General features: G+C 60.8%; 2 protein-coding genes across 4 annotated transcripts in view; one reads left to right on the top strand and one right to left on the bottom strand.

The window, feature by feature from the left end:
- Positions 1 to 13,002, bottom strand: part of LOC135270206 (cyclin-Y-like protein 2) — a 281,562-nt gene that overhangs the window by 159,753 nt on the left and 108,807 nt on the right. The gene's annotated exons all lie outside the window — the stretch shown is intronic.
- The window catches only part of LOC110567236 (cilia- and flagella-associated protein 46-like), a 61,793-nt gene that overhangs the window by 11,149 nt on the left and 37,642 nt on the right, over positions 1 to 13,002 (top strand). Inside the window, 5 exon segments of the mRNA XM_064365549.1 lie at positions 568 to 714; positions 8,340 to 8,540; positions 8,672 to 8,778; positions 10,849 to 11,025; positions 12,071 to 12,206. Coding sequence (XP_064221619.1) covers positions 568 to 714; positions 8,340 to 8,540; positions 8,672 to 8,778; positions 10,849 to 11,025; positions 12,071 to 12,206 — 768 coding nt within the window.

The following is a 13,002-nucleotide window of genomic DNA, read 5'->3' as shown; positions in this document are numbered from 1 at the left end:
GGCTCCGCACAGGACCTGCATCCACAGCACAGCAGAGCGGGCTTAGCCACCACCCCAGGCCTTGTGGGGACCTCTGACTAGCAAGGAGGGGGCGAGGGGGTGCAGGGCAGTCCCAGATCCCAGGGCAGGGGCTCAGCCACTGGCCCACACTGTGAGGGCGCTCTGCCTAGCAAGGGGGGGTGTGGGGTGGGCCCAGATCCCAGCGCAGCGGCTCAGTCACCAGCCCACTCCCCGGGGCACCCTGGCAAGGCCAGGTGCGGGGCCGCAGGGCAGGCCCAGATGGGTTGGTTGGCAGTCCAAGGTGGGCTCGGGCTCCTACACCCTGATACGGGTGTGTGGAGTCCAGAAGGCTCTGCATGGCTACTGGTGGGCTTAGTTGGCTTCGAGGGATTCGTGAGAAGAGAGGGGTGCATAGGGCATGGGAGTTCTGTAGGAGGAGATGGCAGAGGCCTGAGCCGTGGCCTCGGGGTTCACGGGGAGCTTGCGAGGCACCCACAGTGCAGTACAGACCCCCTCGGAGGTCACAGGTGTCAGAACTGGGCTGCTTGGGGCTGCCGTGTCTTACAGATTTTGAAGATGAATGGGGAGACTGGGAGGGGCCTCGATGGGACATCCTATCCCCACCTGTGGATTCTGAAGGCAGAGGTTCTGCTGGAGATGAGCCTGTACCAGCCTGCACGGCTGCTCCTGTCCGAGGCTCACCTGGCTTTCCAGGTGAGGGGCCCCTCCCAGCACGCCGTGCACACCTGAGGGGCTGCGGGTGGGAGCTTGCGCTGCAGCGTTCGGTTCCAGCAAGCCCACCTGCCTCCCTGGCCTGGGTCCCGCGCGTCCTCTGTCTGTCTGTCCGTCTTTTGCTCTGTGACTCACGGTTTGCAAAAGTTTCTGTTCCAGCACCTGCTGTGGGTCTCTGTGACCTCGTTTCTCTCGGGTGTCCTTGGCTCAGCTCTGCCTCCTGCCCGGTCAGTTTCTTAACTTCTGAGGCTGGACGAGAACTTGGAGAACCCCAGAGGGTGTCAGTGCCAAAAGCACCACTTTGTTCTAGAAGGATCGTGCGCGACCGCCTGGTCTGCTCTTGGTTCGTTTTGCTCTCACTCTCTGGATGCCACCCTTACTGTCCCCACCGAAAGCCCCGGGACATCTGCCGAGGCCCCATCTCGTGGGTGCTGCAGCTGTTCTGTCTCAGCAGGTTCCCACCTGGCTTTGTGAAATCCTGCTCTGCTGTGAGCAGCCCAGCCCAGGCACAGCCCCGAGGGGGAGTGCGGACCTCTGGCCCTTCGCCTGCGCCCCTCCTCCTGGGACAGGCCCTGCCCCAGCTCCAGCCTCCTCTCCTCACCTGCTGCGCTCCTGCTCTCCCCGGGTTTCATCCCCCGACAGGGATGGCAGCCCCAGGAGAAAGCCAGGGTGGGTGGAGGCCCGTGGGTGCTTCTCCCTGTTCCGACTGCAGTCGCGCAGGCCCAGCCCCTGGGCGGAAATGAGCCGTTCTGGTACAATTCCGCTCTGACCCTGGCGGGGTTCTGGTCAGCACTGACTGCCCTCCAAACCCACCTGCAGACACATGGTGACATCTTGTGTCCAGATTTTAGAATTGTTTTCACTGGGAGGGTGAGGCAGAGCTGCAGAACCAGACAGCCTGTCACTTTTTCTGAAGAAGAATTCCAGAAAAAGGAAGAACCTAGAATGGTATAAAAATTCAGTGATGCCCATCAAAGCCTTGAGAGGTTCAGACTATCCCTGGCACTGAGGGCAGGCGTGTGCGGGTCTCAGGCGCGGAGGGCAGGCGTGTGCGGGTCTCAGGCACTGAGGGCAGTTGTGTGCAGGTCTCAGGCAGGGGGACAGGTGTGTGCAGGTCTCAGGCACTGAGGGCAGGCGTGTGCAGTTCTCAGGCAATGAGGGCAGGCGTGTGCAGGTCTCAGGGACTGAGGGCAGGCGTGTGCAGGTCTCAGGCACTGCGGGCAGGCGTGTGCAGGTCTCAGCGATGGAGAGCAGGCGTGTGCAGGTCTCAGGCACGGAGAGCAGGTGTATGCAGTTCTCAGGCAATGAGGGCAGGCGTGTGCAGGTCTCAGGCACTGAGGGCAGGCGTGTGCGGGTCTCAGGCAATGAGGGCAGGTGTGTGCGGGTCTCAGGCAGGGGGACAGGTGTGTGCAGGTCTCAGGCACTGAGGGCAGGCATGTGCAGTTCTCAGGCAATGAGGGCAGGCGTGTGCAGGTCTCAGGGATTGAGGGCAGGCGTGTGCAGGTCTCAGGCACTGCGGGCAGGCATGTGCAGGTCTCAGCCATGGAGAGCAGGCGTGTGCAGGTCTCAGGCACTGAGGGCAGGTGTGTGCAGTTCTCAGGCAATGAGGGCAGGTGTGTGCAGGTCTCAGGCAGGGGGACAGGTGTGTGCAGGTCTCAGGCAGGGGGACAGGTGTGTGCAGGTCTCAGGCACTGAGGGCAGGTGTGTGCAGTTCTCAGGCAATGAGGGCAGGCGTGTGCAGGTCTCAGGGACTGAGGGCAGGCGTGTGCAGGTCTCAGGCACTGAGGGCAGGCGTGTGCAGGTCTCAGGCAGGGGGACAGGTGTGTGCAGGTCTCAGGCAGGGGGACAGGTGTGTGCAGGTCTCAGGTACTGAGGGCAGGTGTGTGCAGTTCTCAGGCAATGAGGGCAGGCGTGTGCAGGTCTCAGGGACTGAGGGCAGGCATGTGCAGGTCTCAGGGACTGAGGGCAGGCGTGTGCAGGTCTCAGGCATGGAGAGCAGGCGTGTGCAGGTCTCAGGCACGGAGGGCAGGTGTGTGCAGGTCTCAGGCACTGTGGGCAGGCGTGTGCAGGTCTCAGGGACTGAGGGCAGGCGTGTGCGGGTCTCAGGCACTGAGGGCAGGCGTGTGCAGGTCTCAGCCAGGGGGTCAGGTGTGTGCAGGTCTCAGGCAGGGGGACAGGTGTGTGCAGGTCTCAGGCACTGAGGGCAGGTGTGTGCAGTTCTCAGGCAATGAGGGCAGGCGTGTGCAGGTCTCAGGGACTGAGGGCAGGCGTGTGCAGGTCTCAGGCACTGCGGGCAGGCGTGTGCAGGTCTCAGCGATGGAGAGCAGGCGTGTGCAGGTCTCAGGCACGGAGGGCAGGTGTGTGCAGTTCTCAGGCAATGAGGGCAGGCGTGTGCAGCTCTCAGGCACTGAGGGCAGGCGTGTGCGGGTCTCAGGCAATGAGGGCAGGTGTGTGCGGGTCTCAGGCAGGGGGACAGGTGTGTGCAGGTCTCAGGCACTGAGGGCAGGCATGTGCAGTTCTCAGGCAATGAGGGCAGGCGTGTGCAGGTCTCAGGGATTGAGGGCAGGCGTGTGCAGGTCTCAGGCACTGCGGGCAGGCGTGTGCAGGTCTCAGCCATGGAGAGCAGGCGTGTGCAGGTCTCAGGCACTGAGGGCAGGCATGTGCAGTTCTCAGGCAATGAGGGCAGGTGTGTGCAGGTCTCAGGCAGGGGGACAGGTGTGTGCAGGTCTCAGGCAGGGGGACAGGTGTGTGCAGGTCTCAGGCACTGAGGGCAGGTGTGTGCAGGTCTCAGGCACAGAGGGCAGGCGTGTGCAGGTCTCAGGGACTGAGGGCAGGCGTGTGCAGGTCTCAGGCACTGAGGGCAGGCGTGTGCAGGTCTCAGGCAGGGGGACAGGTGTGTGCAGGTCTCAGGCAGGGGGACAGGTGTGTGCAGGTCTCAGGCACTGAGGGCAGGTGTGTGCAGGTCTCAGGCACTGAGGGCAGGCGTGTGCAGGTCTCAGGGACTGAGGGCAGGCGTGTGCAGGTCTCAGGCACTGCGAGCAGGCGTGTGCAGGTCTCAGCCATGGAGAGCAGGCGTGTGCAGGTCTCAGGCACGGAGAGCAGGTGTGTGCAGGTCTCAGGCCCTGTGGGCAGGCGTGTGCAGGTCTCAGGGACTGAGGGCAGGCGTGTGCAGGTCTCAGGGACTGAGGGCAGGCGTGTGCAGGTCTCAGGCACTGCGGGCAGGCGTGTGCAGGTCTCAGGCATGGAGGGCAGGCGTGTGCAGGTCTCAGGCACTGCGGGCGGGCGTGTGCAGGTCTCAGCCACGGAGAGCGGGCATGTGCAGGTCTCAGCCACGGAGAGCGGGCATGTGCAGGTCTCAGGCACAGAGGGCAGGCGTGTGCAGGTCTCAGGGACTGAGGGCAGGTGTGTGCGGGTCTCAGGCAGGGGTCCAGTATGTGCAGTTCTCTGGCACTGAGGGCAGATGTGTGCAGGTCTCAGGCACTGAGGACAGGTGTGTGCAGGTCTCAGGCATGGAGGGCAGGCGTGTGCAGGTCTCAGGCACTGCGGGCGGGCATGTGCAGGTCTCAGCCACGGAGAGCGGGCATGTGCAGGTCTCAGGCACGGAGGGCAGGCATGTGCAGGTCTCAGGGACTGAGGGCAGGCGTGTGCAGGTCTCAGGCCGGGGGACAGGTGTGTGCAGGTCTCAGGCACTGAGGGCAGGCGTGTGCAGGTCTCAGGCAGGGGGACAGGTGTGTGCAGGTCTCAGGCACTGAGGGCAGGCGTGTGCAGGTCTCAGGCACTGAGGGCAGGCGTGTGCAGGTCTCAGGCACTGAGGGCAGGCGTGTGCAGATCTCAGGCACTGAGGACAGGCATGTGCGGGTCTCAGGCACTGCGGGCAGGCATGTGCGGGTCTCAGCCATGGAGAGCAGGTGTGTGCAGGTCTCAGGCACTGAGGGCAGGTGTGTGCAGTTCTCAGGCAATGAGGGCAGGCGTGTGCAGGTCTCAGGCAGGGGGACAGGTGTGTGCAGGTCTCAGGCAGGGGGACAGGTGTGTGCAGGTCTCAGGCACTGAGGGCAGGTGTGTGCAGTTCTCAGGCAATGAGGGCAGGCGTGTGCAGGTCTCAGGGACTGAGGGCAGGCGTGTGCAGGTCTCAGGCACTGAGGGCAGGCGTGTGCAGGTCTCAGGCAGGGGGACAGGTGTGTGCAGGTCTCAGGCAGGGGGACAGGTGTGTGCAGGTCTCAGGCACTGAGGGCAGGTGTGTGCAGTTCTCAGGCAATGAGGGCAGGCGTGTGCAGGTCTCAGGCAATGAGGGCAGGCGTGTGCAGGTCTCAGGCACTGCGGGCAGGCGTGTGCAGGTCTCAGCCATGGAGAGCAGGCGTGTGCAGGTCTCAGGCACGGAGGGCAGGTGTGTGCAGGTCTCAGGGACTGAGGGCAGGCGTGTGCAGGTCTCAGGCACTGTGGGCAGGCGTGTGCAGGTCTCAGGCTTGGAGGGCAGGCATGTGCAGGTCTCAGGCACTGCGGGCGGGCGTGTGCAGGTCTCAGCCACGGAGAGCGGGCATGTGCAGGTCTCAGCCACGGAGAGCGGGCATGTGCAGGTCTCAGGCACAGAGGGCAGGCGTGTGCAGGTCTCAGGGACTGAGGGCAGGTGTGTGCGGGTCTCAGGCAGGGGTCCAGTATGTGCAGTTCTCTGGCACTGAGGGCAGATGTGTGCAGGTCTCAGGCACTGAGGACAGGTGTGTGCAGGTCTCAGGCATGGAGGGCAGGCGTGTGCAGGTCTCAGGCACTGCGGGCGGGCATGTGCAGGTCTCAGCCACGGAGAGCGGGCATGTGCAGGTCTCAGGGACTGAGGGCAGGCGTGTGCAGGTCTCAGGGACTGAGGGCAGGCGTGTGCAGGTCTCAGGCAATGAGGACAGGCGTGTGCGGGTCTCAGGCACTGAGGACAGGCGTGTGCGGGTCTCAGGCAATGAGGACAGGTGTGTGCGGGTCTCAGGCACTGAGGGCAGGCGTGTGCGGGTCTCAGGCACTGAGGGCAGGCGTGTGCGGGTCTCAGGCACTGAGGGCAGGCGTGTGCGGGTCTCAGGCACTGAGGGCAGGCGTGTGCGGGTCTCAGGCACTGAGGGCAGGCGTGTGCGGTTCTCAGGCACTGAGGGCAGGCGTGTGCGGGTCTCAGGCACTGAGGGCAGGCGTGTGCGGGTCTCAGGCACTGAGGACAAGTGTGTGCGTGTCTCAGGCACTGAGGACACGCAGGTCTCAGGCACTGAGGGCAGGCGTGTGCGGTTCTCAGGCAATGAGGGCAGGCGTGTGCGGGTCTCAGGCACTGAGGGCAGGTGTGTGCGGGTCTCAGGCACTGAGGGCAGGTGTGTGCGGGTCTCAGGCAGGGGTCCAGTATGTGCAGTTCTCTGGCACTGCGGGCAGATGTGTGCAGGTCTCAGGCACTGAGGACAGGTGTGTGCAGGTCTCAGGCACTGAGGACAAGTGTGTGCAGTTCTCAGGCAATGAGGACAAGTGTGTGCGGGTCTCAGGCACTGAGGACAGGTGTGTGCAGGTCTCAGGCACTGAGGACAAGTGTGTGCAGGTCTCAGGCACTGAGGACAGGTGTGGGCAGGTCTCAGGCACTGAGGACAGGTATGTGTGGGTCTCAGGCACTGAGGGCCGGTGTGTGCAGGTCTCAGTCAGGGGTCAGGTGTGTGCAGGTCTTTGATAGCTGAGACGGGTGTGTACACACCAGAGTCAAGATTGAGCTTGTCCGAGGAAGGGCCTGAGAATACCCTGGACAGCTGGGGAAGGGATTCTGGTGGGTGTAGCATTCTTTTGGCCACATCCATAGTAGAGGGCCAGCCTCTGCTGGGACCAGAGGGAGCTGAGGTGTGGAAGGGCTCCTGGGAGCTCACCTGGCTTCTCAGCCACGTCCACATTGCAGAAAGTCTGCCTTCGTGCACTGCCCTCCCCTCCAGCCCCACCTCACCCTTGGCCAGTGCAGCCCGGCCACCCCGAGCACCTGAACCTGCTCCCCGAGCCCGCGATGGGAGTGCGTAGCCCGCACTCTGCCCTTGCCGCCCTGGTCCCTGCTCCATGGGGCTCTCTCCTTCCTGCTGGTGGCACCCCTCCCTCGTGCTCTCTGGCTCCCTGCTCCCTCTCAGGCCCACCCACCTGGCGTCCTCATCTCTTGGGGGTCCAACCCCCACTGGGCTCTCCCTCTGTGGCCTCAGCAGTCAGACCCCCGCTGGCCTCAGAGGCCTCTGGGATGGGAACATCTGCCCCAGGGGCTGTGACTGTCCCGTGCTGTCCACTCCTCGGGACAGGGCTCTGCCCCCCTACTCAGGTGTCGGCGCCAAAGCCTGGCATCATCCTCACCCTCAGGCCCCGCGTCCCACCCACCCTGTCCTCTCCCTGCCTTCTGGGTGCTCCCCAGCCCCAACCAAGCCCTGTCCCACCTCCGCACTCTCCTCTTCTCCATGTGGAAGCTTCCGCCAGCCCTGTCTCCAGCCACGGGCCCACTGCAGCCGACCCGAACAGGCCCTGTAGGTGACAGGCCCTGTGGGCCCTTGCTGGGCCTGCTCTCTGGGCCCAGCCACACAGGGCCTCCCCTCTTCCAGCCTCAGGGCACCGCACCCCCCTGCCAGGCTTGGCCAGGCCAGGAATGCCCTTCCACAGAGCCCAGCCGCCCACCTGCCTACCCTCAGGCCACCTGACTGCCCACGAGGCTGCTGCAGACCCAGGTCCTGCCCATGCCGTCTCTGGCGGTCACAGCCGTGCCCTGGTGCATGCAGGCTCCCTGGTGGCCACGGCCCCTCTCTCTTCCTGAATGCATGGCTCCCTCAACAGCTCCAGCTCATCAGCCACCCTCCCCTCTGTCCCTGCATCTGCACCTGGGAGGGGCCTGCCCAGGTCCAAATGAGCACACAGGGCATCTTGTTTGGCTGGAAAGTGATGCCTGGGACAGGACACTGCCTTCTCCCCACCGCTGCTCCCGTCCTCACCTCGCCCTCTGACCAGTGCCCCTCTGTTCTCACACACTGCCCTGTGTTTCTGCCCCGGATCGTGTGACTGCCCAGCCCCCTGGCAGCAGGCCCTGGACGGGCTGGCTGGGCTCCAGGAGCCTCTGAGCGTTCTGGGCATCGGTATCCAGGTGCGATTGCCCCAAAGCCTTTTGCCCCAAGCAGGAGCTCCTTGAAGATGGGGCCAGGACAGGGCCAGCAGGAGCTCAGGAGGCTCTGGGGACAAAGCTTCCTGCTGCCCAGGGGCAGGCGGAGGCAAATCCCCCTAAAGACGAGCCAGGTGGGGCAGCGTCTCAGTAACGCTCTTTCTGCGGTCAGCTCATCATTGAAATAGAATTAAATAGAACTCGATGCACTCACGAGCTGCCGCAGGTGCTGACTGTGGCCTCCGGAGAAGCCTCTGGAGTACGGGAACGCGGGAGGGCAGGGAGGGCGGGCATCCCACCAGAGGAGCCGCAGCTGGGGAGCGCGGGGGCAGACGTGGGCCCCACCCTTCTGCTGCCAGAGCCGCCCTGCCTCCCCCTCACCCGATGCCTCTGTCTCCCTCTTCCTTCTCTCTGCCTGCCCCTGTCTCCCTGCCTGCACACGCCTGTAGAGGAACCCACACACCTCTGAATCTCTCTCCTTCAGGAGCTGGGTGAGCCTTGCGCAGAGGCCCAGTGCCTGTTCCTCCTGGCGCAGCTGGCCAACAGGGAGAAGAACTACGGACAAGCCAAGAGAATGATTGCACAGGCCCAGCACCTGGGCGGAAACGAGGAGTTCTGGTACAATTCCACGCTGGCCCTGGCAGAGACGCTCTTGTCCACGGAACACTCAGGACGAGAAGCTACGGTGAGAGGCCCGGGGACCTGGGGCCGCGTGTCAGGCACTGGGCAAGGTACTCGGCGGAGGGGAGGGGCGTCCGCGGAGCTCTGCCGGGCAGACTGCTGACAACACACCCGTGTCCACCCGCCCGTCCTCAGGTGTGCCACATGTTTCAGAAGCTCATCAGAGCCCTCGAGATTCTCAAGAAAGAAAGACCAAACCGAATGCCACTGTTGGAATTCATGATCACAGACCTAGAAGCCAGGTAACGTTTTGTGAGAAACACTTCGTTCACGCCTCTTTTCCAACTGCGGTTTTTGTGCCACATGCCAAGCCTGTGCGAGTTCAGAGACCCACGTAATGGGCCCACATAGTCACAGAGACCCACATAATAGGGCCACATACTCACAGAGACCCACGTAACTGGCCCACATAGTCACAGAGACCCACGTAATGGGGCCACATAGTCACAGAGACCCACGTAATGGGGCCACATACTCACAGAGACCCACGTAATGGGGCCACATACTCACAGAGACCCACGTAATGGGGCCACATAGTCACAGAGACCCAAGTAATGGGGCCACATACTCACAGAGACCCACGTAATGGGACCACATAGTCACAGAGACCCAAGTAATGGGGCCACATACTCACAGAGACCCACGTAATGGGGCCACATACTCACAGAGACCCACGTAATGGGGCCACATACTCACAGAGACCCACGTAATGGGGCCACATACTCACAGAGACCCACGTAATGGAGCCACATACTCACAGAGACCCACGTAATGGAGCCACATACTCACAGAGACCCACGTAATGGGGCCACATACTCACAGAGACCCACGTAATGGGGCCACATACTCACAGAGACCCACGTAATGGGCCCACATACTCTCAGAGACCCCCGTAATGGGCCCACATACTCACAGAGACCCACGTAATGGGCCCACATACTCACAGAGACCCACGTAATGGGCCCACATACTCACAGAGACCCACGTAATGGGCCCACATACTCACAGAGACCCACGTAATGGGCCCACATACTCACAGAGACCCACGTAATGGGCCCACATACTCACAGAGACCCACGTAATGGGCCCACATACTCACAGAGACCCACGTAATGGGCCCACATACTCACAGAGACCCACGTAATGGGGCCACATACTCACAGAGACCCATGTAATGGGCCCACATACTCAAAGGGACCCACGTAATGGGGCCACATACTCACAGAGACCCACATAATGAGGACACATACTCACAAAGAGCCACATAATGGGGCCACATACTCATAGCTTTCTGTGCAACTCCAGAAAGCTCCAGAAGTTTCATGAGCTGCTTCAGCCTTTCTCTGAGAAACAGACCTTCCGTCCCATCTGTTTGGCTTAGAAAAGCCGATTCAGGGCCTTGGGAAGGGCCTGAGAAACCTTTTCCTCCGTTTGTGTGTGTCTGTATAAATTTGTAGAGCATGTGTTCTCTTTCAGAAAGCCCTTGTCACAGGCATGCCTCCCTCGGTGCCGTTTATCAGAGCCATCTCTTCTTTTCTTTTTGTTTTTTTGAGACAGAATCTCCATCTATCACCAGGCTGCATTGCAGTGGCACGATCTCAGCTCACTGTGATCTCCAACTGCCTGGCTCAAGCGATTCTCCTGCCTCAGCCTCCCAAGTAGCTGAGATGACAGGCACCTGCCACCACACTTGGCTAATTTTTGTATTTTTAGTAGAGACGGGGTTTCGCCATGTTGGCCAGGATGGCAACATCATCTCTTCTAAACTGGAATTGGAAGCTCCAGCACAGTGGATCTTTTCAAGGAGCTGGCTTTGGTTTACAGAGCCAGCAACAGGGATTTTTGTGTGACTCGGGCTTCCTTGTTTCTGCTTCATCTTTGTGGAGCTCTTTCTGCAGTGGCGAGAGGGCCGCCCAGGGCTCTGCTGTGGCTGCCCGGGGCGGGATGGGGGATCGAGGCCTCGTGGCTGTGCTCTCCGTGTCCCTCCCGACCTTGCCCTTTGCCCTGTGGCTGCGATGTGTGAACAGCCCACCACATCAGCATGGGTTTTTGTTCCACTAGTGAGTCACATATGAGAGGGCCTTCAAATTTCCACGTGGATACGGCGCCTGGGGTGGGGCTTGTTAGTTTCCGACTTTATCACCCATGATCACAGATTGAGGCCCGTACGGCCTCTGATGTTTGAGTAACGCCCCGAAAGCATTTCTTCTAGCATCCCTGGATGAACACCAGGCGAATAGCGGCAGCACAGCCTCAAGCCCCATCACAGCCCTGGGGCTGCTGACTCAGGCCTCAAACCAACCCCCCTTCAGGTGCCTGAGCCTGCGGGTCAGAGTTGCACAGGAGTCCACGGTCACGGACCCCACAGAGTGCTCGCTGCTGCTGAAAGAGGTGGACGACAGCTTGTTGGATATTGAGAGGAGGTTTATCGACTGTGGCTACAAAGAGAATTGTGTTGATGTCAAACTAGAGCGTGCGAAGATCAAGAGGTAAGGCCACCTCTGTGCCCGGCACGGGAGCTACCGCTTCTCCCACACACAGCATGCCCTGCGCCATCCTGCCTTTGGGGCCTGGCTCACCCCAGCTGCACCCCCTCAGAGTCCACAGGCCCCTCCCCTGGCAAGCTACCGGCTGCCACCTCACCCCCACATTCTGATCACATGCCCAGCCCTCCCCCAAGGAGCCCCCATTGCCCCTGACAGGGCCTCTTCCTGGCCCCAGCCCTGCGGCTGCTCACACCTCCCTCGGGGACACCCTCATTGGGCTCTGCTCCTCTAGCCCTCGGCAGACACACACAGACATACAGCACCACCCACCGCCACCAGCCACAGGCACACACTCATTGCACACACGCGCCCAGGCCCAGGTCACACGTGCGCGTCCCAGGCACAGCCCTGAGCTACTTGCAGGCCCCTGGCCTCCGGACTCAGCCCCGCCCTGCGTGGCTCTGTAGCCCTGTCCCAGGCCCATCTCAGGGGCCGCACCCACCGAGGGCAGGGCCCGCACAGCCCTGATGCCAGCCACCCCTGCCCTGGCAAAGCTTCCCTCACCCCATTCACTGCCCTGCCCCCAACCTGGGGCTGCCCCCATGCTTGTTCACACATAAGCATCTCAACACAGTGGGCCCAGTGTGAGCATTCAGAAGCCTGTGCCAGGAAAGCACAACCCCACCCACAAGGTCTGACCTGAGCCACGTCTGTTATTGTGGATGTGGGACACGTCCTTCCAGAACTTCAGTTAGCCAGTCAAACCCAGCTGATTCAAGCTGACACTGTGGAATTGCTCCAGCACTTCTCCTTCAAGCACAGATTTAATTTTCATAACCAGAATACCCTGTACACCTGCATTATTTCAGCTTCTTAAACCTTGAAGACATATTGAGAATGTCTTACATGTAAGCTATTTGAAGACATCATTTTAAGTGCTAATAAAATATACAGTATAGTTATAGAAAATGACACGTTAAACATTTAGTAATAATAACATAATGTTTTAACACTTTTGTTCCAAATTCCATTCTTATGTCTTATAAAGGTTACGTGCCCAGAACGAGAAAGATGAAGAACAAAAAACTGCGTATTACTTGGAAGCGTATGGCCTGGCGCAGAGTGCCGTGGCTGAGGAAGAAGCGAGGTTCCAGAGCATCCAGGTCTTGTTGTCACTTCACGATGTAAGCAGGTGCCCTGTCCCTGTGCACATTTGGTCACTCCCACTGGCACATACTCCCCGCTGTAACTTACCTTACAAGCCAGCTGACTTCTGCTTCTAGCTGGAATAGAGTAACAGGGACCAGATACTCCCCCCGTCTGAAACAGCAAAAAAACAGGGTATGAAACGAAGACTTTCAGAACGCTAGATGCCAGCGGTGACAGGCGGTGGTCCCCGAGTTGAGGTCTGAGCTCATCGCGGCTGCTCAGGTGGAGTCCACTGGTGACCTGAGTCACAGGATGGAGCCGAGAACCCAGGGAGAGCCAGGCACTGCCACTCATGGGACAGAGCCCTGGGGAGGGGGCAGCTACACAGAGAGAAAACCCCAAGACTTTTGCAGGAGGCCCCAGAGTGTCCTGCTGAGGACTGATCAGTACGTTCTTGAGAGGAAGCTACCCCTGCTGGGAAAGAGCCACCCAAAAGGGTTCTAGGAAGCAGGATGGGAACAGCACCGGCCCCACCAGCCAGACTGGAAAACCTCACAATCCCTGGGGCATCTGGCAGAGTAGACACAGGGCCTTGCCTCAGTCGGGGGCACACAGGCCTGGGCGAGCCCTGCTCCAGACCTGCCGAGAGACCCTGAGAACGAGACCTGAAAGGACCTATTTCCTTCGAAAGTGCAGCTGTCTCGGACCGGAGCCCAAGCCTGAGGAGGAATGCAGAAACGCTCACCAGACCCCGAAGGAAAACAAAGCCCAGACGTCGGGCACCAATAAAAACTGCCATATAGAAAAGCAGGAAAATATGACTTGTAAAGG

Source organism: Aotus nancymaae, unplaced genomic scaffold, assembly GCF_030222135.1.
Source record: "Aotus nancymaae isolate 86718 unplaced genomic scaffold, 86718_ANA_hifiasm-v0.15.2.pri h1tg000006l, whole genome shotgun sequence".
Classification (NCBI taxonomy): Eukaryota; Metazoa; Chordata; class Mammalia; order Primates; family Aotidae; genus Aotus; species Aotus nancymaae.
Note: the sequence above shows the minus strand (reverse complement) of the source record. Positions and strands in the feature narration are given on the sequence as shown.